General features: G+C 33.9%; 1 protein-coding gene across 4 annotated transcripts in view; it reads left to right on the top strand.

Moving 5' to 3' along the window:
- Positions 1-8,820, top strand: part of PTBP2 (polypyrimidine tract binding protein 2) — an 82,296-nt gene extending 73,476 nt beyond the window's left edge. For 2 of the 4 annotated variants that reach the window (XM_004471697.4, XM_004471699.4), the window contains exons 12-14: positions 6,674-6,890; positions 6,994-7,071; positions 7,245-8,820. In XM_004471697.4, coding sequence (XP_004471754.2) covers positions 6,674-6,890; positions 6,994-7,071; positions 7,245-7,377 — 428 coding nt within the window. In that variant the 3' untranslated portion in view covers positions 7,378-8,820. The remainder of the gene's footprint in view (positions 1-6,673; positions 6,891-6,993; positions 7,072-7,244) is intronic. The other 2 variants (XM_012530320.3, XM_004471698.4) reach the window with 1 other exon arrangement.
- Positions 8,821-14,178: the final 5,358 nt, after the last annotated feature.

Genomic DNA, 14,178 nt, shown 5'->3' with positions numbered 1-14,178 from the left:
ACTCAAAACTTACCAAAACTAGGGAGTATTATTGAGAAAAATAAGTGACTCTAAAAAAAGTTCAATAAGCTTTGTTTAGGAGCTTTCTTATCATTGCTTTTGGTGTTCATGGAACTCTCTTTAGAAACAATGTTTACAATATAGGCTGATGTGTTTTTGCTTGGAAAGTAGCAATAAACAGTAAGAAAAATTGAATAGAAATATAGCCAGTACTGTTTAAATATGAATAGGATTATTGTAAATCTTAGAGCCCATAGTAAATAATTTCAGACCAGAGTTTTAAAATTTGCAAATATTAAGATGTTTCTTTAATAAACTCTCTAACATGGTTGTTTAATTGATATAGTTTTGTTTTCTTATATTGCATACTTTAAGAATGATAAACTTTGTATATTCTCCTCTCTAAAACTAAAACATTGGGGAGATGTGGCTCAAACAGTTGAACTCCTACCTCCCACATGAGAGGTTCTGGGTTCAGTTTCCAGTGCCTCCTGAGGAAAAAAAGAACAAAAATGACCACCAAGCTAAACAAATGAAATAAAGAAAACCAATTTAGGGAAGCCAGTGTGACTTAAGTGCCGGCTTCTCACCAAACAAGGTCCTGTGTTCAGTCCCTGGCCCTCCATACCTAAAAATAAAACAAAACAAAAAACTAGCATATGAATTCTAACAAAATTCCAAAGGATAACTCTTTTATGGTAAAGTAATCATCTAATTTCTCCAATTCCTATTTTTAAGAACTACTTACAAAAATACCTTGATTGTTTTTATTTAATATGTAGCTGTTATCTCACATGTAAACTTACTTTAGTATCTTATTCAAAACAAACCTTCTCTTACTAAATTATATGTATCAAATTGTGCTGTGAAATGAATGGAAATCATATTACTCTGGTTTATGATATTTGAGGAAGTTTTAAGTATATGGATAAATCACCTTTCACTTTTCAGTGAAGAATTTGCTAGTCTCAGAAAAGAGATCTAAAGAGACCTTCCCACCCTAAAAACAAGTGAATGGGGAGTGGGAGGTGAGGCAAATACCATATGATATGGAAGAATATATAAATTAAAAATTATGATAGAAACAAGTCTAGACACATAATTACATATGTAAAGCAGTAAATTTATCATTTAAAAGACAATCAGATTTGATTTTTTAAAAAGCTACCTATATGCTATTTATAAGAGACAGAATGTGGAAAGGCTGAAAGTAAAGGAAAAAAAATATTGAACAAATAGTAACCAAAAGAAAATTTACAAAACTATGTAATAAAAGATTTAGTTCACCAGGAAGATAGAATAATTTTATGTATATGTGTGCTTAATGAAATAGCCTCAAAATACATAGAAATCATAAATTGATAGAAGTACAAGAAGAAATGGGCAAATCCACTGCTATAGTAAGGGGTTTCAGCCGCTCTTTCTGAATTGTATGTCAAACAGACAAAAATAAAAGTCCGCAAAGATGCAAATGATACAACACAATTACCTTAACAAAATGACACATATGGAATTATGCATCTAACAGTTATATATCCAGCACATACTTTTTAAGCACATAAATGAACATTTATAAAGACTGAAAGTCTAAATACCTTATTAGCCAAAGAAGTTATTTTAATGAAAATTTAAACTTAAAGCTAAATGATACTTAAAACTAAGTATCATTAACTTAAAACGAAATGATAAAGCACTGTACACAATAAATATTACGGTACAGTGAAATTGGTGTTTTGAGGAAACTTTAACTTTAGTAACAAAATAAATTGAGGAAAAGGAGATAATAAAGACAAGACCAGAAAGCAGTGGTATAATAGACAAACTGTTGAGAGAAAATACTCTTCAGAACGTTCAGAGTTGGGCCATTCGAAATGACCAATAAACTAGACCAGTGTTTTTCCAAGTCTGATGAAGAAAAAAGAGGTGACATGAATAATATTTTGAATCATAATGTGGACACAATTATAGATAAATCTTCAGTTCTGTATTATATAGACTGTAAACTGCATCTGTAAAGGTCTTACTGTCTTTTAGCTTCAGTATTCATTAATGTCTTTTTCAGAATTGGATTAAGGAAAGGGAAAGATTTTAGATTCAAACAAGAATGGTATTCCGACTGTGCAGTGTTGACTTTTTCCCCTTCGTCATTTCTGTGTCCATTTATACCGTATTTCTCAGAACAGATTTTAAAGTGTAAGAGTCCTATTCTTTAAGACTTGGGCTGTTCCAAATTAGTAATTCAGTTAACCTTCTGCTTTGTCATTATGTGTACCTCAGTTTTTACTAGCCTTTTAAATAAAAATCCCTAGTATTGTAATTATCTTCCCCCTTTCCCCCTCTTTCCTCTTAGGGCCATTGCCATCCTTCAGAAATTTTGTTGTCAGCAATCAGGTAAATAAGGTCCCTCTACCTGGCTGCTTGAGGTAGCTGTTGGTTATTTTGCTTTATTTTAATCTTGTTCCTCTATTGTCCATCTTCTGTTTGTACAGTTGCAGTACCTAGGGCTTTTTAAAATTGTTTCCTTATTCCTACCCTTCATTATCTCTTAAACGCAGCTGTTTGTTCATTCTTTTCATATAGACTGTGTTATGACAGTCATAGTCTACGTCTTTAGACTTTATTCCCTAAATTCATGTCTTATAATGCATTTTGTCTGAGATCATAGCATTTTGTCATAAAGTTCTGTTCATCTTAAAATAGATTTATAGAATCTTAAAAATATTTTATATTTCAAGTGGATTTTATTATAAATGGATTTTATTACAAACGGATTTAATATGCCACTTCAGTAAATAATTAAGAGTTGATTTTATATGTGGAAACAGTAAGAAATTAGACAAACTGCAACATTAATTTTGGTAGAATGACTCAGGCTTTAAGAGATGACATTTTTTCTTTAGCTTTTTTTTTTTGCCAGTTTTAAATATTTTATTCACGACATTGCATTTTCACTTAAATACAATGCTATAAAATGCAGTGTTCTATTCTTTCACTCTACACATATTCCATAGTTAAGTATTGAGAATGCCCAGGAAATTGTATAGCAGCTGAACTTTAAACTACCTCAGTATGTGCTACGTATTTGGATCCTTCAGTTTACTGTAATAATGTTAAGGAATGTATGCTGATTTAATCAACTTCTTCAATGGTGGGTCCAGAAAAGGCAATAGCAGATGGAGGTGCTCCACCACCACAGAATCCCCCAGGCATTCCCCCTGGCATGCCTCCTGCACTCTGGTAAAGCTTGATAATGATGGGGTTGTAGACTTTCTCCAACTTTTTCTGCGGATGTTCAAATTCCTCCTTCTTTGAAGTCTGATTATCAAGCTAGTTCATGATTTCATTACATTTGTCAAGAATCTTATGTTTGTTTTCATTGATCTTGCCTTGAAGGTTCTCATCTTCAACTGTTGGTTTCATGTTAAATGCGTAGGATTCAAGCAAATTCTTAGAGCACACCTTATCCCTCTGCTTCTCATCTTCAGCTTTGTAATTCTTAGCTTCCTGACCATGTGCTCGATGTCTTCTTTGCTCAATGGCCCTTGTTAGTGATGATAATTTTGTTCTCTTTTCCTGTGCTCTTAGCCACAGCAGAGACATTGCGGATGTCATTAACATCAATATCAAAGGTGACTTCAATCTGAGGGATACCACGGGGGCAGGTGGTATCCCTGTGAAGTTCATACTTGCCAAGCAGATTGTTATCCTTGGTTGTGGCCTGCTTACCTTCATAAACCTGAATGAGCACACCAGGCTGGTTGTCAGAATATTTAGTGAAGGTCTCTGTCTGTTTGGTGGAAATGGTGGTTTTCTGTTTGATGAGGACAGTCATAACTCCACCAGCTGTTTCAGAACCAAGGGAAAGAGGAGTAATATCTAAGAGCAGCAAATCTTGAATATGTTGAGATTTGTCTCCAGATAGGATGGCTGCCTGGACAGCTGCAACATAAGGAACAGCTTCACTGGGGTTGATGCTTTTGTTCAGTTCTTTTCTGTTGAAGAAGTCCTGGAGAAGTGTCTGAATCTTGGGAATACAAGTAGAACTGCCCACCAGGACAGTATTGTGGATTCGTGATTTGTCTAGCTTGGCATCCCTAAGGACCTTCTCCACAGGGTCCAGGGTACCATGGGACAGGTCAGCATTCAGTTCTTCAAATCAGGCGTGGGTAATGGAGGTATAGAAGTCGATTCCTTCATGGAGGGAATCAGTCTCAATACTGGCCTGGGTACTGGAAGAGTGGGTACACTTAGCTTGTTCACAAACAGTATGGAGGCAGTCAACAGCTCTCTTATTCTCTCCTTTTTGTGCTTGCACTTGAAATCAATAAAATGGTTGACCATTCAGTTCTCAAGTCTTTTCCACCTAACTGAATTTCTCCAGCTATGGCTTTGACCTCAAAACTTCCATCTTCAATGGTGAGGATTGACACATGAAAAATGCCACCTCCTAAGTCAAAGATCAACACATTTCTTTCAGCACCAACCTTTTTGTCTAAGCCATAAGCAATAGCAGCAGCAGTTGGCTCATTGAGGCCAGCAATGATTCCAGCATCTTTAGTGGCCTGATGCTGAGAACGTCATTGAAATAACCTGGCACTGTGACAGTAGCATTGGTAACAATTCCCAAGGTAGGTTTCTGCAATTTCCTTCATCTTTCTCAACCATAGAGGCTGCCTCCTCTGGGTAGAAACTTTTATCTGGCCCTTGTATTCTACTTGGGCATTGGATCTGCCTGTATCATTCACCACCATGAAGGGCCAGTGCTTCTTATAAAACTGGACAACAGTATCATCAAATCTATGTCCAGTCAGACATTTGGCGTCAAAAACCATGTTGGTGGGGGTTTCATTGCAACTTGGTTCTTTGCGGCATCACCGATTAATTGTTCAGTATCCGTCACAGCAACAGAGCTTGGAGTTGTTCAGTTCCCCGATTGTTGGCAATTATTTCCATTTTTCCGTGCTGGAAGGCACCCACACAGGAGTAGGTGGTGCCAAGATCATCGCCAACCGCAGGTCCTTAGACATGGTTGCTTAGAGTAGGCCCAACTCATAGAAGAGGGCAGCAGTCCCAAAAGCTGACTGTGTTCATTCGTTTTAGCCTTAGTATCGAAAATCTAAGGAAAAATGTATCACAGATATATCACACTGCTATAATAATCAGAAACGGTAAACTTGTTTTTTCAAATTAGGAAAATTGTAAGGTAAAAAATAATTTATTTTTGCTTGTTTTCTGAATGGTACCTTATACTTCTACAGCATTTTCCTTTTCTGGTATGTGCTATATTTAACTGGCTTATTTTATTCAAGTAAGTATAACAAGAGTCATGAATTTAACAAATTCTGGGTATCTCCTGTGTCTGTACTGTAGACTACTAATAGATGTTCTTACGCTTTTGAGAGTAGGGATTCTGTTTTGAATTCTTTGCTCTTTAACATTTGTTTTGACTTTCTGCTGTAATACTTTTGTCCAGTTTGATGGTAGTCAACCAGACTTTCAATTTAGTCAATGTATATGACTTAATATAAATGGTCTTTTTTACATACTGTGACTCATGGGTAAACTGAATAATAGATAGGTGGAAAAGAATAGTACGTTGAAAGTTTAAAACATGTAGCTATTCTCTAATCTCAGACCAGTTCATTTATTTTAAAAATAACCCAACATCTACCTCAAGTAGTAGCCTCATAATGCTCTGTTCAGGTACTATGTTACATGATGGGCAGAGACAATGCTTCCTACCTTCATGTAACTTAACAGAAGGATAAGCTAATTATCCTTCTGAAGGATAAAGATAAAAGAAGGATAAAGATAATTACCATGAATTGTGATGAATGTAAAAAGAGGTATGGGGTAAGACATGTGGAATATTTAATGAGGTTCCGAATCTTTCCAGAGGGTGAAAAAAGACCTTCCTGAGAAAGTGACATTATCATAATAAAGTGTAAGGAGTACAGTGCAGTGCTTAAAGGTCCATGAAGGATAGAATCATGCCTTGTCTTGCTGTTTTATTCCCAGCACTAGTAAAGTGATTGGTATTGCACATCATCAATACATATCGGTTAATAGAGGCTGCAGAGATATGTAAGGGTATGACTGGGAAAGGTGTAAGCCATGCTCCAGGATGGGTTTGGAGGTTATCCTAAAGGTTTTAAACAGGGAATGATGACATGATCAGTTTTGGTACTTAAAAATGTTATTCCAACTGCTGTGTAGAGAATGGATTAGAGAAAAGACAAATTAGGAGATTGATAGGATTATCAAGATCTAAAATAGTAACAGTGAAAAGTAGAAAAATGGAATGGAGAGAACATGAATTTGAGAAGTACTTAGGAAAAGTACCATAGGTCTTAGCAGTTAAGAGACGGCACATAAGAGAGAAAAGAGTTTAGGATGACTGCTGCCTTTCTAAGTATAAAATTTATTGAAATAACGAATCTTCTGAAGTGGCAAGATTGTCAAGGAAGAGGATGATCTTGATTTGCATTCTGTGATAGATGCTGACTTTTTTTTTTTTTGCCTAAATTCTTTGTACACATAAATATTGTAATTTTGTGATTTATTTGAAATCATGAAAATTCATATCTTTAAACTCTTTTAAACAAGTAAGAATTCTTTTCATTTTGAACTTTATTAATATTGGTTTTTAATAGGCATCCTCTCTTTTTTATAGCCATGAATCATCTTAATGGGCAAAAAATGTATGGAAAAATTATTCGTGTTACTCTTTCTAAACATCAGACTGTACAACTACCTCGAGAGGGACTTGATGATCAAGGGCTAACAAAAGATTTTGGTAATTCCCCATTGCACCGTTTTAAGAAACCTGGATCCAAAAATTTTCAGAATATTTTTCCTCCGTCTGCAACTCTTCACCTGTCTAATATCCCGTAAGTATTTAAGCTGGAATTTATTAAAGGATATAAATTTCAAAAATAAAAATATAAAATTTATTATTAACCTTTATTTTTTATTTCCCTTCAATTTTCCTAGTCCTTCAGTAGCAGAAGAGGATCTACGAACACTTTTTGCTAACACTGGGGGCACTGTGAAAGCATTTAAGTTTTTTCAGTAAGCATGCTTCTTTGTCTTTAAATTAATGACTCAGTAGAAATAAAAGTGTTCTTCAAGTAGTTTTTATTCTTTTTGTTTATAGAAATTTTTGATTCTGGTATGGGTAAAATTCTAGTATTTAAGCCCTTCCTAATTTTTATAAAGTATCTAATTTCATAATTTTGTTTCAGAAGAGATCACAAAATGGCTCTTCTTCAGATGGCAACAGTGGAAGAAGCTATCCAGGCTTTGATTGATCTTCATAATTATAACCTTGGTGAAAATCATCATCTGAGAGTGTCTTTCTCCAAGTCCACAATTTAAGAAAGGAGAGATGAAGATTGGGGTTTAATCACATTGTTTGGTGTCATCACCTATTGACTGTTCAGAAGAGTGGGGACCAGAGTTTGGTTTTTATGTTGTTTCCTTTTTTTTTTTCCCACGCTGTTATCATTCCTTTGTTGTAAACTGAAATGGCATACATAAAGGCAGAGTTATTAACTGCTTTATTTCATCTGTTCTGTAGAAAAGCCATTTTGTCTGTTTAAAATTTCAGTTTAATTTTACTTTTTTTTTCCAACTTAGTTGACATACGTGCCTTAAAAAGGAAAACTAGTGTTGCTATTTTGCATTTACTAGAAGAAAGGAATTGGTTGTCTAGGGCACATTGTTACATGGGAATTAATATATGTTTAGGCAGGGGTGTGTAAAAAGGTTAAGTTTTTGTTTCTCCTGCTTGGTACTTATTTTTAATTATTGGCTTGTCACATTTCTTTTTATTTAATAAGATACATGATACTGAAAGAACAAAACAGCATTTTTAGTTTTTATTACTGTAGGCTTCATTGCTTTAAAAAAAATATTGGCCTTTTATATCTCAGAATTCTGGTCTAAATTCAGTTATGAATGTAGGCATTAGTTAAAATTAACAAGATGCAGAGTATTAATTTCTTAAGACAACAAAGTGATTTCTGTAAGTTTGAGAGCCCTACGTGAAAGCATTGTGGAATCTTAACCTTTTTGTACACACTCTTGTGGGACGTATCATATAATTGTCAGCACTAAGTAATGTCTTGTTTGTGGCTGAATATTTTCCGTAGATGTTTTTGAAGTTGACACGACTTACGTGCATTTAAATATCTATTGCCATCCTTAGTTTGTAATAAGATTTGGAATATGGTTGTGGATTTCTGAGCATGTGCAGACTGGTCTAGCTAGTTCAGGAACTGGTGCATGTATTTTTCAAAGATAAAGAAAGTGTACTGCGAAAATTTGCAGGAAGGTTAATTTTGTGGCAGTTTTCTAAAACTGACAACCAGGTGGGACCAAAGTTTATGTGCCTTTAGTCTTAATTTACCTTGCATTGTAATATTCAGTTTTAATAAATCTTCAAAATATTTTGTATTTAGGAATAGATCTGACTTTAATAAAAACATGGCTCAGAATCTACAGGTCAAATTAATTTGAACAGTTCTCGTCAATCTGAATTGTTGATTCTGTTAAAATGACCAATACTTTTTGAAATTGATGTACTTAGTTTCAAGATTCATAGATTCTGTTATCTATGTAGACAGAATGGTCATGTATATTTTCTATTAGTTGAGTTTTTACATCTTTAGAAAATGTAAAATTCAGTATAGTTTGAAAGCGGCACAATTAAAAATTAATTTTCTAACAAAGTTGGGAGGTTTGATGGTTGTTTAATTTCATTTTGTGTGTACTCTGCTTACCTCTGTAGCATGCTCAATAAACACTTCTGTAGCTCTATATTCACCTTTTCTGTCTTTCTCTGCTGCCTTTTCTCTCTTCTTCTTTGTTTTCACTCTACTGTGCTTTTGAATTCATGTTTATTCTCTGCCAGGGTGGGAAAGGAGTAATAATATTACAATTCTATGGCTTTATACCATAAATAAATCTAGATGCTGTGAAAATACACCAACTGTTTTATTTTTTTAATTTGAAAGATGGTAACTGCTTTTCAGGAGGACACATATTAAACATTTCCCACCCTGTTATAATCTACTGCTTTAAAGACATAACTTTTATTGTAGCTTGTTAATTCTTTCTCTTTTGTTGTTGTTTTTGTTGTTTTTTCTTTTCCAGTAGATTTATGCACTAATAGATCTTTTGGATTTGCCATGCTCTCTTGCTGCAGTTTCATCTTTCATCTTTTTGTGTCTGCTAAAGATTACTACTAATATTAGACGACCTTATGAGTTTTAAGAAAAAGTACTTGATGTGACTAGAAAGAAAGAGGATTGCATATCATGTACTTTTGTCCTTGGGTAGGAAGAAAGATAAAATCAGGTATTTAAGTTTTTTCTTTAAAGATAGTTTGCATTGTAGAACAGTAAGTACTTTCACTTTTTAAAAGGTTGCTTTTAGGGTGCTATTTATATTACTGAACTATTTCTGGCTACTTTTTCTAGACAGGTATATGGAAGATAACTTGTGTTGTACATGTTCCTTAGGTTTGTTTTCTTACAATTATGCAAAATCCATGCATTAGTATGAAAATAGACTGAATGAGCATGAAATACATTTCAGGATTTTATACTTCATACAATAATTGAATCACACCTAAGAGGAATATAATAAATAAAATTTTTATTTGGTTTACAGGTTGATTTGGAAGCAAAGGTTAACTCCCATATTTTTTCTTCTTAGAGTAGCATTGTACGTCAGAGGCATTCTAACATCAAATCTTGCATATTGTCTATAAAAAACCTTTACCATGGTTAGTGAAAGTTAATTGAACAGAGCTACTTTCAGTGAATTTACTCTGAATGAGGAGCAAGTTTAGAGTATGCTTAGTTTTTCTCTATTAGATAGTGATTACAATATCTGAAAGGAATTTTTATCTCTTTTTCAACTAGTTCTTTTTGGTTGAGATTGGCTTGGAAGGAGAAAGAAAGCCCTGAATGTGTACAATGTGGGGTTGCTGAGCTGGAGAGAGTTCCCAATGGTCTCCCTAATGGGGATGACCAGAAGCCAGATTTCCTGCCCAGGCATGTGGCAGACTGTATAGTCTTTTTTTTTTTTTTTTTTTGGTATGGTCTCTTTAACAGGACCTTCCAATACAATCATGCTGCCAAAGCACCAAGTTGGCAACATGGGTATTTTGCCATACTAGAATATATTAAATACATAAATTAACCCAATCTTTGGCACATAGTAAGCTTCTTATAAAGTGTTAGATAAAAATAGTAATGTAAGTATCAGCCTTATCACCATTAGTACTCCTATATGTCCCAGTCTTACCTCTTAACAAAGTAGTTGAGTCTTAGAACTTCACTGTTAGCTCACAGTGAAGTGTTCTTAAGACTCTCAGCTATTTGTTAATATAAAGCTCTCCTATATAAGGTGTTTTGTGGCCTTGAATATTCAGAAAGATCTTGATTTTTTAAAATAAAGAGATCCAAAACAGATTTGCTAAGTAAGATTTATTTTGAAAGTGTGTTTCAAACTTAAGGAATAGGTTCATACAGTTTACATTTAATGTTAGAAACCTAGGTAAGCATTTGAAAACAGTTAAGAAAACTCTTGCTTAGCCAGAAATAGTGACAAATCATTCTATTCTATTAGGGATTTTAGCTTTGAAATTGAATGTGATGTTTAGTAGAATCAAATTATAGTAATTAGTTTAATTTGTTCATGTAATTACATTTAGACCACCATGTAGTTTCCAGGAAAAGGTGAAGTCACTTTTCTAAGCCTCAGTTTCCTTATCTGTATAACAGAATGTATAAATTCTGCTCTATTCTAACAAAGTTATTGTGAAGCTCAACTAAGATAGTTCTAAGTGCAGAAATGATATGCAATTTGGTAAACCACTATGCAAGTAAAAAACAGTACCATGTCAGTTTCCAGACTTGCAAATTTGACTTTAGCTTAATTAGCAACAAGAACTATTTTCTAATGTTTTAGAATTATTTTAAATGTTAGATTAGTACAACAAAATATGCAGAATGCAATTTTATAATGCAACCCAAATCCAAATGAAATAAGACTTTGGTAAACTTTAGCCTTATATTTTCTGTTGGTTAATCAAGAACTATTTGATAGCCCAGTAATAAAATGTAGAGGCATATATAGAGACTGCTTTAAAATGAGATGTTATTTGTGTAAATCTTTAAAAGTTGCTATGGAACTTGGAGGTCATTCTAACACTTAAAGACTTCCCAGGCTGTGAAAGGAATAAGACATAGTCTCTGAGCAGCTCAGGATTTTTGGCAAGAATTCCTGGACTGCCTTAATATTTTTAAATGGAGCATAAATCTGAAAATCATTTTTTTCTTTTGGGAGGAAAGGTTACATAATTGTTCTGTGAAATTGAGCATACATGGATTTCTAATTTAGCTGAATATTAAGCAGAAAATCTTAATTTTAAGCCACATCATTAGAATACATGCACTAATTACCAAAAATCTTAATTTTAGAGTTCTTTATTCTACTCAATATATTTATTCCCTCTGAATTACCTTTTTAGATTCAGATTTTGCAAATAAAAACAAAGTTTGAAGATACAGAAGGGTATCAGATTACCCACATTGAGGACAAAATGAAGTGTTCAAAAATACAGAAAAGTACAAAGAAAACACAACGAATACTTATGCACCTGTCACTCCACTCTCACCACCTAAAATTTTTTTCATACTTTATGTAATTTTTATTCATTACTTAAAAAAAAAGTTAAATATTACAGATTGAACTGAAATCCCCTATATGTACCTCTTCCTGATCTGTTTCTACCTCATTCCCTCTCCCAGAGGTAATTATTATCTTGAATTTCATGTTAAATTATCATTTAATGGTTGCTTTTCAAAGGAAATTTGTTCTGCATTCTGGAGCCTGAATTTATTTTTCTGCCTAATTACAAAGATATTGCAAGTACTATAATTCCTCATGGTGTTTAAATAGCACAATATGTTGTTCTCCATAGCACACACTTGCTAATATTTTTAAGATTAGATGATTAGACATTAATATTTCCCATATTAAATCTCATGACATTTAACCAGTCTTAAGAAGGTTTTCAATTTCTTCTCATTAAATATAGAATAAGTTCAGGTCTCTGAAGTTTTTCTTAAAAGATATGAAAAGCAATGAGAACCAGTGTTATTTCAAAAGCTGAAATCATGTTAGATCCTTAAACCCTTCCTAGTTTCCACATTATAGCCACCCTACTGTAACTTTACACTAACCTTTTTCCTTCCCTCCCCGCCCCCAGCCTTTTCCTACCTAACTTCCCACCCTTCCTTTGTCTTTCTTTTTTTCGGTTTCCCAGTCGACAGAAAGTATGTCTGGTGTCTTTATTTTCATCCCCTTTGTAAATGTTAGTGTTGTGCAGTATTTTTTGAGTCCAGGAATTTCAAATATACTTAAGTAGACTCAACAATGTAATGAATTCTCATCACTCAGCTTTAGTTAACAACTTACAACCTTTCTTGTTTCTTCCACCCATTTCTCATCTCATTAACCGTATGTCAGAGATAGTTCAAGAAACTTTCTGACATATTTTCCTTAAGTGTTTTTGTTCCTGATCATTATCACTATTTTCTAATAATATTTGGACTAGCTTAGCTTTTGTCAGTATTCGGTTTTTTTAGACCTTATAACCAAACCTTGGTACTCAAAACACAGCCTCTACACTGAAAGCTTCTTAGAAAATCAGAACTCTAGCCCTACCCCTGACCACCTCAATCTACATTTTTACAAGATCTGCAGATTTAAATTTACATGATTTGGATACTAACGTTTGAGTAGCACTGTAGTAGAACACGCTTTTCAATATTAAGAAAATCATCTTAAGGGTCTCTTCTTTTCCTGAGAGAGAATTACTATATTTTCTAAGTAATTTTAAGTTACCCAAAGATATGTATTGTTAAAAACAATTGTAGAACTGAAAAGGACCCAAGGTATATAGTTCTAATCTCTGGTTTTAAAGAAACTGTTACAAAGGGGTCAAATGTGGGGGTTTTTGTTTTTATTTTTTAGATACTGGGGCAAGGGATTAACCCAGGACCTTGTATATGGGAAGCTGTTGCTCAGCCACTGGCCACATCAGCTCCCCTGGGTTGGTTCTTCTTTAGTTTGCTTGTTTTTTTTTTGTTTTTAGGAGGCCCCAGGAACCAAACCCAGAACCTCCCATGTGAGAAGCAAGCGCTCGAGTGCTTGAGCCACATCTTGCTCTTCCAAATGATGTTTTAACACCACATTTATAGTGACTTGGCTGTAATTACAATAAAGGTTCCTGTGTTTCCAGTCCAGTCTTCCATTGAACAATACCAATTAAAGAAAGTAGAAACATGTAACTACTGTGATGTGTGAGTTTATAAATAAATAGCTAATAATTTAAGTGTTTTAGGGGAAAAACTTAGACATAAACTAATTTTTTCAAATTACTGAAACAACACTGGGCCCTGACTCATACATTGTGTGGTATAATAAAATTATACCTTTGGGTCATTTTAGTAAATAGCCTTCTTGTTCACCAAAGGTTTCTTTAGTACCTTTTCCCCACCCCAGTTGGATTGCACAACACTATCTTATAGTTGAAGTACTTAAACTTTAGAGTGATGACTGATAACTCTGGGTTAGTGCTGTGCAATTCATCTCCAGGGCTATTCCCCAGACCTCTAGCATTGTTTTTCATGTTCTTGTGGCTAATCATTTTCTTTCCTGTCATATCTTAAGGTTAACAGAGTATTTCCTACTTAACCACCCCCATTGCTGTTTCTAGTCCTTGTTATTGCTTTAGCTGTCCTTAAGCTTACCTGTTTATTTTTCTCCATTTTTCTTTCATCTTTCTCCTCCAATTTTCTTGCTCCTGTGACCTGTATTTTATTACCATAACCCACCTATTAGAATGTGATTTTAAATTTGTTTAAAATGCACATGACAGTGCATTGTATATAATATTCAGGTTGCTATTTTTTAGTCTGATTCCGCTTATGATACTTTTTGTTTTCGTTGCATTGTTTCGCTTTTTACTTTGTTGATTTTAACAATTCCAAATGGTTGAAATCAATAGAAATCTTCAGGAAGTTGAAGGTTTCATGTATTTATCACTAGTGTATTCAAATCTGCTACAGTGCCAAAGAATTGTTTATTTACTGTTGACTT

The sequence above is a fragment of the Dasypus novemcinctus genome, chromosome 9 (assembly GCF_030445035.2).
Source record: "Dasypus novemcinctus isolate mDasNov1 chromosome 9, mDasNov1.1.hap2, whole genome shotgun sequence".
Lineage (NCBI taxonomy): Eukaryota > Metazoa > Chordata > Mammalia > Cingulata > Dasypodidae > Dasypus > Dasypus novemcinctus.
The sequence above is the reverse complement of the archived record's forward strand: the minus strand, read 5'-3'. Positions and strand labels throughout refer to the sequence as shown.